The sequence below is a fragment of the Pteropus medius genome, unplaced genomic scaffold (genome assembly GCF_902729225.1).
Source record: "Pteropus medius unplaced genomic scaffold, Ma_sr-lr_union100, whole genome shotgun sequence".
Taxonomy (NCBI): Eukaryota; Metazoa; Chordata; class Mammalia; order Chiroptera; family Pteropodidae; genus Pteropus; species Pteropus medius.
Window position 1 is genome coordinate 61,558 of NW_024350184.1, and position 15,702 is coordinate 77,259.

The 15,702-nt window shown below is 32.6% G+C and overlaps 1 protein-coding gene across 15 annotated transcripts in view; it reads left to right on the plus strand.

Annotated features, from left to right (window-relative positions):
* Positions 1–15,702, plus strand: part of LOC120583097 (zinc finger X-chromosomal protein-like) — a 66,317-nt gene that overhangs the window by 29,167 nt on the left and 21,448 nt on the right. For 9 of the 15 annotated variants that reach the window (XM_039838429.1, XM_039838431.1, XM_039838423.1 and 6 more), the window contains 2 exons: positions 516–604; positions 5,850–6,419. In XM_039838429.1, coding sequence (XP_039694363.1) covers positions 544–604; positions 5,850–6,419 — 631 coding nt within the window. In that variant the 5' untranslated portion in view covers positions 516–543. Of the gene's footprint in view, positions 1–191; positions 213–515; positions 605–797; positions 860–5,849; positions 6,420–10,815; positions 10,942–15,702 lie in introns of those variants that run through there. The other 6 variants (XM_039838434.1, XM_039838435.1, XM_039838433.1 and 3 more) reach the window with 4 other exon arrangements.

Genomic DNA, 15,702 nt, shown 5'->3' on the forward strand with positions numbered 1-15,702 from the left:
ATGATTTAATTTTTACTATTTTGTAATTTATTGGAAGATTACAGACATTAAACTTAAAGATATAATGAAATCTTGATAAGATTTTTCCAGTCTATAAAATTTATTAACGTTGACCCTTTAAGGAATCATTGGGCTGCTGATGGAGAGGAAGCAAGAGGGAGTGTGAACCTTTGGGTGGGCAAGAAATGTTCTATATCTTAATCTGAATTATGGTAATGTATGTTTACATATATACATATATATATACATATATATATATATATAAATCTGTGCACTAAACATTTCAGATTTGTGCACTTTATGTAAGTAATACTGTAATTAAACAAAAAATGCCACTGTCAGCCTGCTGGATTGCTCTTATATAGCTGTCCACATATCACTGGCAATCAGTATCTTCCCATTGATAATTTGTGAAGAATCAGGGAATTGGAGCTTTTCAGAAATATAACTATAATGACATTTTAAACATGTAATATAAAAAAATTAATGTTTGGTATACTTTATCCCTGGTTTAGGAGCTGTGACTAATGAAAATCAAAGGCCATGGATGAAGATGAGCTTGAATTGCAGCCACAAGAACCAAACTCATTTTTTGATGAAATAGGTATCTATTTCTTGGGTTGTTACACCTTCCATCTGCCAAATTTGAAGTTGCTTATCAAGAACATAAATTGCTAGATCTTAAATTGATTTATACTAGGTGTGTTGTTACCTTGTCAAAATCTCATAGCCGATTTATAACCTTGTTGGTAACACCCTCAACATTAAAATCTTACAGTAATTCTCATCTTCCACAGTTAATAGTGCTAAGTCCAATGGACATTGATAGGAGACTTTGAAAGTATTTCTTGGACACTTAGTAAGTATTTCGTGTTTAGTTTTGCTGGTATTAGTTTTCTGTCATTGCCATAGTACATTTCCACAAATTTAGTGATCTAAAACAATGCCAGTTTGTTACCTTACAGTTCTGTAGGTCAGAAGTTCATGTATGGTGTAGCTCAACTGGGTTCTTTGTGTATACTTTCACAAAGCCAAAATCAAGGTATTGTATTTCTTTCTGGAACCTCAGAGGCAGCATCTTTTTACAAGAAAATTTAGACTTTTAGCCAAACTTAGTTCCTGTGGTTTAGGGTAGAGATTCTTGTTTCCTTAGAGACTGTTAGTAAGTGCCATATTTTGCTTCTATACACTGCCCATATTTCTTCTCATGCTTTACATGTGGTTCCCTTTAGCAAAAGCAAGTTGAATTCTTATCATGCTTTGAATCTTTCTCATATTCCTTCTGTTGACAGCAGTCCACCCAGGATAATCTGTCTTGCATATAATCTTAATTACTTCTGCAGGGTTTCTTTTGTCATGTCACATAACATAGTTATAAGATCTAGGAATTAGGATTTGGATATCTTTGAAGGACCATCTGACTACTACTGTCTGCATTTGGTCCCTAAGAATTTATGTCCTTCCCAAGTGTAAAATCCATTCAAGCTTTCTTGAGGGTCTCAGACTCAACATTAAAAATTCGCATTTAAGTTAAGCTCAGATATCTGAAATATCATCTAAATTGTGTTCTCATAATACTCTAGGTATGTAGTTCATTAAATAAAACTCTTCATCTATGGGCTTACAAAGCTAAAAAGAACAAATTATGTGCTCCTAGAATGTATGGTAGGGTAGTTTTGAGTATTCTGGTTCAGGCAGGGTTAAAAGGACGATAAAATAGAGTCATTAGTCTAAAGAAATTTTAAAAGCCAGCCAGGCAAACTTTATTCTGTTTTAGCTCTGGGAATAATCTTTTATGGGCCATGGCTCTCTTTTCTCTGTCATCCTTAGTTTTTTCATTTAAGATATCAAGTGTTTATAGCTAAGTAGTTTTAACAGTCTGCTTCATGCACCTAGAATTTGGGAGTCCATAGCCTTCTTTCTGTTGTACTTTCTCTGCCTCTTTCAATCCAAGCTAGCATTTTTTTTTTTTATGGTTTTTTAGAGACTATGATGCATCTTTTTTGTTATGAGAATCTACTTTATTATATAGCGACTCATTTACATATCTTTCCGAGAAAATCCCTTTTTCTGTTTTTTTTACTGAGAAGGCTGTTGGTGAATGCCTTTAAGCTCCTTAGAAACACCCTTATTTGATTGAGGGTGCATGAGGCATACCTTAAATGGCCTTTGAGGACATAATATAATTAAATTCGCGGACCTTTTTATCTTTCTGAGATTTCAGAGAAGAATTGTAGACCTTAATACTGCTTTTTCTCTAGAACATCTTGACAAAAGAACTCTCTAATTTTAACTTTTTTTTTACCATCTATATATGCTGTGAATTTCCCAATTCTTAAGTCTTCTTGTCTCTTTGTTTTTAAGTTATTCCTACAATTTAACTTTCTTTTCTTGAATTTTACGTAAGCAGCAGGAAGAAACCAGGCCACACCTTCAACACTCTGCTAAGATCTCCTGAGCTAAATATCTGAGTTTACTGTTATAAGTTATGCTTTCTACATAACTAACTGAAGGATACAGCTTTATTTAGATATTTGCCACAACATAACGAGTATACTCTTTCTTTCATTTTCTAGTAATGTTTCTAACTTGCTTTTAAATCGTGACTGGCCGTGTTCTTAATAGTCTATACATAATGACTTAGACATTCTGTAAATCTTTGTAGGATTTCTCTACCTTGGTTTTGTCTTCCTTCTGAGTTCTCACTGACATGAGTTATAAACGTCCATATTTTTACTAGTGGTGTTTTCAAGAGAATATCTGATTCTAGAGCCACATCACATTTTTAAGTATTTGTACATCAGCACTCCACTCTCTAGTACCAAAATCTGTATTAATTCCTATTACTGCACCAGTAATGAAACCAACTTAGCAGTTTAAAACAAGAAAATTTATTATCTCACAGTTGCTATAGGTCAGAAGTCTATTGTAGTATTACTGGGCTATCTCCTTTGAAATTTACTTTATGTGGTTGAAATGAAAGTGTCAGAAGTGTGTTCCTTTTTGGGACAGTGGAGATGAATCTGATTCCTGGCTAATTCAGGTAGTTGGCTGAATTCATTTTTTTATATTAGGGCCGAGGTCCTCATTTTCTTTCTGGCCACAGCTGTGGTGCTGGTCTTTGCTCCTTGCAGCTGCTTGTGTTCCTTCTTATGCTTTCCTCTACAGCAGGAGTGGATTGAGTCTCTTTCATACTTGAAATTCTGCTTCAGCTTTCTGGGGCATGCTGGGACAAGTTCTCTGCTTTGATCAGATTGGGCCCACCCAAATTATCCAGTTTAATCACCCTATTTTATGGTTTATAACCTTATTACATCTGCAAAGCCCTAATGGCATAAGCCATAATATGACTTATTTGCAGTTCCAGTGATTAAGGCCTGAACAGCATCCAAGGGTGGGGTATGACTGAATGGATGGACTGGAGAGTCTGTTTACCACACTGGTCTTTGTGCTGGTTCCTACTACTTAGCTTAGGCTCTTTGATCTCACTCTTCATCTGTAATATTAAACTATTTTTTACTCTCAATTCCTTTCTTTTATCTATCACACTGGTAGAGTATTCACTCTAAAATAACACATGGTTGATGTCATTTCTTTATTCTCCTTTGCCAAGCAGATAAAGTATAAACCCAAGACTCTCTACTTCTACAGGCTTGTTTCTCAAAAGGCTTCCCAAAATGATCCATCTGCATCAGGCAGATAGTATCTTGCCTAATTCCCCCACTGCATATGGAAAATTGTATTTATTAAGTTCTAACAGTAGAAAAAAGGTTTTTAAGACTTCAGATTACCCATAGTTCTAAGTATGTAAGTGATTATACTGGATTTTACGTAATATAAAATCATTTATTATTACATAGCTACTCTTAAAAGTTAAAAGTTTAATTTTATAATTGAATTTTATGTGATCGTATTGCTATATATTGAAACAATGACTAACTTTGCTAAGAAACATGAGAATTAATCAGTATGCTTCCTAAATTGTGTGTGTGTGGTCTGAAATAATTTGAGGTTGACTCACATTTGGTAATTTCGGTTTGATAATGGTAAATGCAAAGTGTTAATTCTTTCTTCACTTGAATATAGAGAAGTATAATTAATATTCTTGAAAAAGAGACTATGTTCTTTGGAGAAAAATTATTTACTAGATTAATCTTGCCACAAGAAAGCCACCTGGGTCATGGACTAAGTGGTCTAAGCTATTGCATTTATACCCTTACTGTTAACACTTAGTTGTTCATTTATCTTTGAGCAAGTCACTGAATCTGCCAGTGCTTCCTTTTTTAAATGTCCTAATGATAACGAAACCTCTCATTACAGTTTTTCAGAACACTTCCCATATATTCCCATTTGATCATCACAACAGTCTTGTGAGGTATGCATGGCAGATCCTATGGTCCTCATTTTACTGACCAGGAACTGAAACACAGAGGTTAAATTAAATGACTTTGCCCAAGGTCACAAAACAAGTGTCTAAACCTTTCTCTCCAGTTCAGATTTTTAAGTAGTGCTCTTGTTAGTAATTGCTTTTACATTTATGTCTTTAACATGGAGATTAAAGTGATCTACTGTTTGATATGAATTATTACTTTAAAGACAAATGATTATAAAGCATTTCATAGTTCTACAGGAATGAAAGAAAACATTCTCATTATTACTTAGATATATAATTTAAGTGGGTATTAACTAACTTTAAGACTTTTTACACCTTTTGTTATTCTTTGGCCCTTGTTTATCATTTTTGTTTATTGAAGAATCTGTGTGTTTCTCTCGTGGCCTGCTTAGTCACAACAAAGTGTACTAATCAACTAAATAGCTTTTTTGGTGAGACTTCCATGTTTGCTTCTCTCTGGTCCACTAACCAAGATATCATATTTGTTTTATCTTGTTTTTTTTTTTTGTTTTTTTTTGGTAAGGATATTTTTTTTTTTTGGTCTCCTTATGACATTCATTCAGAGTAATACTCCCTGAGCACCCTTATGCTGCGTAAACAACTGTGTGATATTGGTGAAGTCATTTAATCTCATTGGGTTCTATAATTGATTCACTGTCTTCCTTCATTCCAAATTGCAGAATGGACTAGTGTAGAGTTTCTTATATTCTAGGGAACTTCTTAGAGGATTTTGTGGTATAGGTGATGGCTGGAGGCTGGATAGAGGCACTTCAGAGCAGCTGCACATTTTATCTTCTTACCTATTCATAAAACACCTAACCCATTGTCTTTTCTCTTTCCTCCTTAATTATGGCCTTCTGTTTCTCTTCTAATTTTATGTGTCAACTCTTTACTATACTAAATTGAGTACATTTTCTAAATTTTCAGTCACTGGTGGAAAATACTAGTGTAATATCAGAAAAGAGTGGGAAAATTATAAAGGGAGAAAGAAGGAAAAGAAAAGAATTATGTAATAGTGATGAAAAGAAGAACACTGATGTATTGAAAGATCTGTGGTAAAAAGGAAAAGAAAATTGAACAGAAAATTGAACACAAATGAATTTATGTTACCTAGCTAATTTTTATTACCCCTTAAGATTTTATTTTGATTCTCTGGGAACTTTTTATGTTGATGCTCTAAACAATTTTATTTATGAATAATTTTCTTCTATAACTCTCCACGTTTCTTGTTTTCCTAGTATTTACCTGTTAATTGATTAGGGTTGAGTAAAAATAGTGAATGTGTTAAAATTTTCTATTATATGAAGCAAAAATAGATTTCCTCTTGATTTATTTAATATTTAAAAAACTGAAGATAGAGTCTGTTTCCTGGTGGAAAGTAAATAACATTTACATCATCTGAGTTAGTCATTCATGCCTACCTGAAATTTGTCATTTTAATTTTTGTTTTTTTAAGGAACTGATGCTACATACATGGATGGTGATCAAATTGTTGTGGAAGTTCAAGAAACTGTTTTTATTTCAGATATTGTGGATTCAGATATAACTGTACATAACTTTGTTCCTGATGACCCAGACTCAGTTGTAATCCAAGATGTTATTGAGGATGTTGTTATTGAGGATGTTCAGTGCTCAGATATCTTAGAAGAAACAGATATATCTGAAAATGTCATCATTCCTGAGCAAGTCCTTTATTCAGATATAACTGAAGAAGTTTCTTTAGCACGTTGCACAGTCCCAGATGATGTTTTAGCTTCCGACATTACTTCAGCCTCAATATCTGTGCCAGAACACGTCTTGACAAGTGAATCTATACATGTGTCTGACATTGGACACGTTGAACATGTTATTCATGATAGTGTAGTAGAAGCAGAAATCATCACTGACCCTCTGACAACTGACATAGTTTCAGAAGAAGTATTGATAGCAGATTGTGCCTCTGAAGCAGTCATAGATGCCAACGGGATACCTGTGGACCAGCAAGATGATGACAAAGGCAACTGTGAGGACTACCTTATGATTTCCTGTAAGTCTTGGGGTATAGTGATTGTCAAAGGTGGTTTTGAAGGCTGTCTTTCTTATCACATTGGGTGATATTTTCTTGACTTAAACTTACAAATTTAAAATAAATCTCAGGCTTATAAGTATTTTTTTTTAGTTTGGATCCTGTAAAATGAGTCATAATTAAGAAAAGCAAAATGATAAAAAATGAAGTTATTACTAATAAGGATAGTACAGAAAGATTAGAAAGAAGAAAGCTGAAAAGAATAGACCTGAACTATATGGAATAATGAAAGATGTGAGTAGGCTGTTATCTGCCTTATCAGAATTACACTGAAACTTGAAAGAGTTTCAGCTTGGAAAAAATCTTTTGTCTTTATTATACAGTTCTGCATTTATTTTCTGTCTTACACAACAGTGTCTCTTTTCCTTTCAAAATAATATTTAAAAAAGTAAATTCACTGTTGGCTTTGGAATTCTGTCAGCTGAATGCGTTGAAATAATGTAGTTGTGTACAAGACTGTAAACAATTGATATAGATTTCAGATTGATTAGAAATCTAGCATTGTAGTAGTTTTATGCTCTGTTCCCTGCCCCTTATGGGATTCTGGCTTTCTTGATCGTATTGAATTCTTTATCAGTCAGGACATAATTAGAATTTTGTTTAAGTAGCAGATATCATAGTAGTTCTCTTAGTGAATCCCGATAGTTGTCTCTGATCTTTGTGACTTCAATCTTTAGATATGTTCTCTACATTAATGCGTTTTCAGTTTGTTAGCTGGTCCCATCATCTACCTCCTGGTTTAAGTAACTTGGTTTTCCTAAATCACCAGCTCGTGGGATTACTACTAGGGTCTTTGGAATCCAGTTTTACAGTAGAGAGTTCATACTATTTTCATTAACACTACATACATACAAGTCTTTTCCTCTTTCAGCATAGCACAGCAAAAGAGATGATAAAAATTTGGGAGCAGAGAGACCAGACATTTATTTAACTCTTTATGTGATACATATCAAAGTGGTCCAGCATTGTGATAATGATAATTTTCTACATCCAACTGAACTTGCTTAATAACTGTCAAAACCCTGATTCTGCTGATTTAATAAATATTCACTGAATTCCTTCTCTGTATAAAAGCTTGTACTAGATAAAGTATAGAGTATTTCTAAATATGGTAGTAATTTACAATTTTTTGACCTTGAACTTTTATCCTGTTTGGGTTAGCATTTATCATAGCCAATTAGTATTTAATTTTCATGTAAATTTAATTAAAATAAAACTTTTTACAAAATGAATTTATTTAGAAATTTCAAGGTTTTTAGCTATTGATATGCTAGGAGAGATACTTCCTCTCATGCTATACTATAATTTAAAGCCCTATTTGGGGAGGAGAGATGGAAGGAACCTATTTAAAGTTGATAGTTTTTTTAAGTGGGTAGAGAAATTATTGCCTGATGTGATTTTAAATATAGTAGAGAAAATAGATATGCTGTTAATCTGTTTTAATGCTTTTTATAGCATGGGAGATGGAAGTATCTTGATTCCTTTGATATTTTTCTTTAGCATGTATAAATCAAAGAATCTGTTTACTCTTTTTCTTTACAAATTTTAGTAGTTTTTTGGGTCTATGTCCCTAATAGTTTTTATGAAGTGTTTAGTGTCTATCTTGATAAGTTTCTTTCATTTAAAGATCTTACTTAAAATGATGATAAAGAAAAGTTCTTATTTTTTATGGTGTTATTGTGGTATTTCTGGGCACAAAAGCTCGTTGTTACAATATCAGTGGCAGTATATAGTCTGTATATAGACTATTTTATCCACTTAAGTATCTCCTGCATCTAACCCTTGAATATTTGATGTGAAATACTTGAACAAATATATTAACTTTATAACTAAAATTCTAGGGATATCTTGCCTCTTACAGGGCCATCTAGTTTAGGTGTTTTGATAATATGATTTGCTTTTAGTTTTTAATTAATTATGATTTTGGTTATAATGAACATTCAATAAAAAGAGGTTCAGTGAGTGTATAAAAAAATGAACCCCAAATCCTCATATCTGAGCCATAAACTCTGAGGATCAGTACAATATATGGTTTGTTTGTTGTTTCTGATAGTTACTGGAATGAAAGAGATGGTAAAATACTTAATTCACATGTTTTTTATTTCTTATATGTGTTTATTATTTTGTTCTATAGCTAATTATTGGTTATGTAAGTAACTTAAACATTGTAAGCTCTCTCCTAGGTTTTTTTTAATTAATTGGAAAAATAAAATATTGGAACTTAAATATTCACACAAAATATTTCTAAAAAATGAATAAGAATATTTTAGGAAAGACGTCTTGATCAGTTTTTTAAACTTCTGATAAAATTTGGAAAGATATTTTTATTAATCAGACTAGAATTAGTTTTTTTCTTTTTTAAATATAAGGCCTGTAAAATGCATTTAGAAAATATTGCAGCAGATAAACATTTTCAAAGGATACTGCAAGCCAACAAGAGATGGAACTATTAGAATATAGCATTGAAGGCAAAGGGAAAAATAAAACATTATCAAGGTAAAAACCATGGTAGCTGCAACAAGAATAAATGTGACTGACTAAAATCAGGAATCTTCTGATCATGCTTTAAAAATTGCAAAATGAAATGGTTAAAAAAATAAGATACACACAGTTATGGAGAAAATTGCTAGACATAGGAGGCAGAAACAGATAAAACCCACATGCAGAAAAGAAGAAAACAACTAATATGACAAAGTTATGGGAGAAAGCTTTCCCTAACGATTATTAAAAATTGTCTCCTCTGTAGGCAAAGTGAGAACATCAGTAGAAATGGCCAAAATAAACTTTTTCAGCTTTACAGGGAGTGTTTATTCAAGAAAAAAAAAAGGTTAAATTTTGGTACAGTGAGCATTGTGGCCTCTTAACGCCCTGTATTCACACATACCCCTCTCTAAGCTGTGCGAGTTAATGGTAAAAACCATCCTTTTCCTTGACAAACATCAGTAGCCTGGCAGCTGATGTTAGGGCAGAAAGGTGTTAGCACTCCTTCAAACCCCATATCTAGAGAATTGTCATTATTTGACCTGTCTAATGTTTCCCTAGAATACCGTACTTGTAAGACTGTCTTTATTTTTAGGGACATTCTGAGCTATCTGCTGTTAACAGCCTTTTGCCTGGGGTTTGTCAAAGTATATCAGAAGTAATTGAAGTTACTGCTGAGGCAATAAATACAGTTAGGGTAGACAACAGGTGTTAGAACTGTAAAGCTTAGGAAAAGCTTCGGAATAAAATGTCAGTGGGAGCTTTGAAAAGTTGGGACATATTCCTGGGACTCTTGAATGTGACAATTCCCAGGACTGTGCTCATGTTAGAAAGAAGCCTGGCAAGGCCCTAAGCTCACACCTTTGGCTGCCCTTGAAGCTCTGTCCAAGTAGGAAGTAAAAGCCAGTGTGGCCTTTAAATTGCTTGGCTAAATGTTGAAGAAGTGTTTCAACACATACACAGAACTCCTTGGCAAATATTGGAAGAATTACTGGTTCCACGTATCTATGGAAATCTCAATCCAATCAGTAGCTGACCACTTATCAGAAACTTTAGTGGCCATACAAAGAAAGAATATAAACTTAATGGAATTAGTTCAGAAAACCCACCAAACAAGCAGCAGCAACAAACTGGGGTGAATGGGATAATCTGACTTCAACAGTTACCACATTGCATTATTTAAAATCTTTAAGTTGTCAAAAAAAATTATGAGACATGCAAAGAAATTATCATGGCTCAAACACAGAAGAAAGTATGGTAAGTAGAAACTTACCCTGAGAGATCCCAGACAGGGAACTTTACTAACAAAGATTTTAAAGCAGCTGTTTCATTTTTTTTTCAAAGAACTAAAGGAAACCTTGTATAAAGAACTAAAGGAGAGTGTAAGAAGGCTGTCTCATAAATAGAGAATAGCAGTAATAAATTAAATTTAAAAACTAAACAAATTCTGAACTTGAAAGTTATAATAAATGAAAATTTTACCAGAGAAGCTCAAAAGTAGATTTGAACAAGCAAAAGAGAGAATAAGCAAATTTGAAGGTACATCAAATAAAATTGTCCAATCTGAGAAGGGAAAAGAAATGAAGAAAAATGAGTACAGGTATATTGACCTATAGAACACTAAGCATGCCAACATACATATAGTCTCAGGAGAGGAAAGAGTGAATTGGGTGAAAGAATATTTCAAGAAGTAATGGCTGAAACCTTCCCAAATTTGACAAGAAATATTCATCTGCACATATAAGCTAAGAAGTTCAGTGAATTTGTTAATTGTCAAAAGACAAAGAGAAAAATCTTGAAATCAAGTCACACTGAAGTGATTCATCACATACAAGTGATCCTTCCTCAAAAAGAGTAATAGCTGTTTTCTCATTAGGTAACAATGGAGTCTACAAGACAATGGGATGATATATTCAACATATTGAAGGAAAAAGACTGTCACCAAGAATTCTATATCCAGCTAAAAGCTTTAAAAATGAAGAAGAAATTAAGACATTCCCAGGTAAACAAAAAAGTTGTAGTGATTCAGACGTTGAACTATTGGCATAAGGAAAGACATATAAATCAGTGGGATAGAATTGAGACTCTAGAAGTAAATCCATTCATCTGTGGTCAATTGATATTTCATAAGTGTGCCAGGACAGTTCAGTGGGGGAACAGTTCAGTCTCTTCAGATGTTGCTAGAATAACTGGATGTCCACATGTAAAAGAATGAAATTGGTCTGCTGCCTCAAAACACAAAAATTAACTCAAATCGAAAACTTAAATAGTAAGAGCTAAAATTCTAAAACTCAATAAAACATAAGTGTATATATTGTGAACTTGGATTAGGCATTGGTTTTTAAGATATGGTACCGAAAACACAAGCAACTAAAGGACAATAGATATAGAGAACTTCATCAAATTTGAAAATGTTTTTTGTTTCAAAGACTATCAAGAAAGTGAAAAGGTAACTCAGAATGGGAGAAAATATTTGCAAAGCATATATTTAAGGGTCTAGGAAACAATAAATGAAGAACTTCTACAGCACAACAATAAAAAGACACAACTGCATTAAAAAATAGGCAAATAACTTGAGTAGGCATTTTTTCCAAAGGAAAGGAAGCACATGAAAGATGCACATCATTAGTCGTTAGAGGAATGTAAATCAAAACTACAGTAATGTAAAATAGGTATTTTAAAAATGGAAAATAACAATTATTGGCAAAAGTATGGAAACTTCGAAACACTCATAAATTGCTGATAGCAATGGAAAATTGTGTAATTTCTTTAGAAAAATTTGGCACTTTCTCAAAAAGTTGAACATAGAATTACCATATATCCCAACTATTCTTTGTGTTCCTACGTATACACGCAGAATTGAAAATACATGTCCACCCAATGGTTTTTACACAAATGTTCAAAGTAGTATTCTAATTGCCAAAAAGGTGGAAAGAACTCTAATATTTATAAGATGGTTTTAAAATTGAATGGTTTTAAAAACTATTGAATGGTGGTAGAATATTATTTGTAATAAAATGTGGTAGAATATTATTTGTAATAAAAAGAAAGGAAACCACTGATACTTGCTACTGTGGATGAACTTTGAAAGTGTTGGAAGCATATGGTTTGTGTAGAATACATATATCTATAAAGAAAATGTAAGTTAGTCGTTGCCCAATTGTGGGATAGCTTGGGGAAAGGGTTGGCTAAAGAATACAAATGTATTTTGGGGGAATGATGGTTACATAACTTTGGAAATTTCCCAAAACACTGTAAAAGGGTGAATTTTATGGTATGTGAATTTTATCTCCTAAGAATGATTGGAATCAACTGAGAGTTCATAGTTATAAGAAATTGATGGAATAATAACCAAGTCATAGTTACGTTAGTGTACTTGAAGGATAAAGTTACATGGGTACCCACATAAAAATACTGAATTTCATAAAATAGTGCACCAGTGTGTAAAACAATATGATGAAACTGTACCCTAACAATTTTATACCCAGCCAACTTATTCTTCAAGTCTAAATTACAGCTAAATCATTTTCAAGTGTCCAGGAGTTTAAAGACATTAGAACCCATGCATGGTGGAACTGCTTTTTTGGTAATTAATAGAGCAGACAAAGAATGAATAGAAGGAACACAAGAATGAAGAAAGAGGTAAAATGACTGGTGTTATTTTTTTCAGTATTTTTACCATATGTGCACCAATCTGTGCACATTAAGGTTATGCAACAGAAAGTAATTGTTTGTGAAATTGACTATAAAATATTTTGGACAGCATGACATATACATGTTTCTTCATGTTTTATAACAAATGATGGTTAATAGAGTCTTTAAAATACTTCAGCCTCTTCATAATATTTTTGCTTAGGAGGGGCAAATGTATTTAAATGTTTGACATTGACTTCAAGATTAGCACTTACACATTTAACAAATGAATACTGAATAATTTCTGTATGTCAGGCAATGTAGACTTTTGGGATCAGTGAACAAAACATGGAAATTTCTTCTAATCATGGAAACTACCCTCTAGTAGGGGTAGATAAAAAATTTATAAGTGAATTATATATATATGTCAAGGATCCCAGGACAAGATATCTTTTTATGAAAGATTTCAATTTTGAGTTGTCTGATAGACTTAAAAAAGGAAATGCATGTGCTAATCTGAGTTTAGGAGAAATTAGGAAATCTAAGTATAAAATTTAAACCATAAGATAGAATGACATCAAAAGCAAGTAATTGGTTATAAAGGAAAGAAGGCCAATGATTAAGCCCTGAGGTTTGCTATGTTAAGAGGTAGAGGAAAAGAGGCACTGGCAAAGGACTGAGGAGGCATGGCCAGTGATGTAGGAGGGAACAAACAGGTTGAGTCACAGAAGCTAAGTGAGGAAAGTTAAAATCGGATGACAGTGAACTTCTTTGTCAAATGCTGCTGCTAAGGCAAGTCAAATGAGTTTTGAGAATTGGTCATGAGTGACATTGGTAGACAGTTCATGAAGTGAGTTTAGAGAATGTAGAATGAAAAAAATTGAGAAATGAAGCCGTAGTTGGCAAAAAATGTGATACCATTAGAAGGTGGTTTTTTTTGTAAGAGATGAGGAAAACTTGTTGTAGAGATTGATAAATTGATGTAAAAAATAATTGAATAGTGAAAAGAAGGTATAATTTAGTCCTTAAGCAGTAGGATTAGTTTTAAAAAGGAGCACATTAGTTTGTAGACATGTAGTGAAGACAAAATTTATGGATTTAGTTGTTTCCAGGTAGGTAGAGTGAAATTTAGTGGAGTATTTTGTTTTCAGGGAAATAAAGTAAGATCAATTGGCCATTTAAAGGAGAAAATGTGAAAGTCTTTTCAAGATTTATGGTCAAGCATTTAAAAATGAGAGCAAAAGCATTGTTTTGTTTTTTTTTTCCTTAATCCAGATTTAATTGCATAAATACAGGTGTAAAGACGAAAATCACATTAAGTAAGTTTGTGGTTCTCTGATAAAATGAGAGGGGCATAGGAATTGGAAATATTTAAGAGGATAGAATGATCAGCTGCGGAATTAAACTGTTTTTTTTTGTTAGATTTGTTTAAAATATTTTTTTTAAAAATATCATTTTTATTTAAAACATTAATTTTTTCTTTTTTTACTTGTATATAGTCATAGAGTAATATTGAATAAAATTCTTTTAAATTTTATTCATAGTTCTGGTTGATAGAATTGGAGTACAATAAAGATGTATTCTCTCTGCAAAAAGTAGCCTTTTAAGGCAAAGTTGAAGAAGGCTCAAGTAATGAAGAATTGCTTAAACAAGGCACATGGAGAATTTTGGTGGTGGCAGGGTGTTGGGACAGAGAAGACTGTTAAGGCAGAAGATTAGATGGTAGAATGATTTCTTAGGATAAGGAGGATGGGTAAGATGACTGGATTTTTTTTTTTTTCTTTAACATAGTTTGTAGGGCTGTTTGGTTGGGAAACATGGCGAAAAGCAAATCAAATAGGTTCTTATTATTTCCTGTGATGGGCAGTGGTTGGTAACATTTAACAACCACCTGACCTTGAGAGATGATGCAATTTGAGGAAATGGAGAAGCAAGCCAAATACTTGAGTAGTAATCTTGCTAATGATAAAAGATTTCTGTATTAATGACCAGACAAAATGCAGTTCCTCTGCAAATTGGTTAATCATTCTTTTTTCCTCGCAAATTGTAATGAATTTGCTGTAGAAGCTTAGAGAAAGGAGATAACGAATGAAAATGAAATGAAAGTCTGAATCTAAAGATAGACATCTTTCTCACTCCCTCCTCTAAACTCTTAGGAATTTAAAAGACTTGAGGCAAATCACATACTGTCCAAAAACTTTTATTTCTTTATAATACAGTGAGATAAAGGGAAAGGTTGAGATAAAATATTGAGATAAAATGCCATGCAAAAGGTTGTTATTAGAAGCAATCTTAATTTTGGAGAAACCTTAATCTCAAGCTCTAGTTCTTCCATTACTACATATTTTAATAAGGCAGTTGTACAGAAATATATATGATGACTCAGTTTTATCTAGGCCTTTTTTGTCTGAGTTTTTTGTTTAGTTTTTAATGGCAGTTTTCAAATCACAGATTTTGAATAGTGACAGAACACCTAAATGTTTTCTTTTTTAATAAGCTACTTTTGTAATACAAATAATTTTACTGGTTGAATCAGTAGGACACCTGTTTGAGGTGAAATTTTCAAGGTGAATTGCACTTTTGTCTAGTAATAGATTAACTTTGCTTTTTCTCTGCTAGATCTTATATTTGAATGTTTTTATTACATATTGTTTAAAAACAAGTTAAAAAGATCTTTTACAAGCTATAAATAAATATGTGACATTTTGCAAGCTGAAAAATTATCAGATTTTCTGTTTCTTGAGAATTTTATTAGTGGTTACCTGCAGATTACATTTTTACATTAGATTTTTCAGTACCTGTTTAGAATCAGTTTTTACAAACTTGTCAAAAGGCACTAGCTTTATCATACAATACCTATTTCTCAGAGAGTAGTTCTCCAAAAAGGTATAAATTAATTGTGGATTCTCCTGTCTGGTTTGCTAAAATCTTCATTCTCTAAGGCAATCTCTGTAACATTTCAAAGCCACCTTAATGAAAATAGCCCAGTCATCTGAATACATTGTAAAAATATTTACCTTTGGAAAAAAAGGCTAATTACACGTCAGACAAGAATTAAGGACATGACGCATTTCTGCCCACAAACTATATATAAAACATAGTCAAAATAATTTAGTTACTTAAGGTCAAG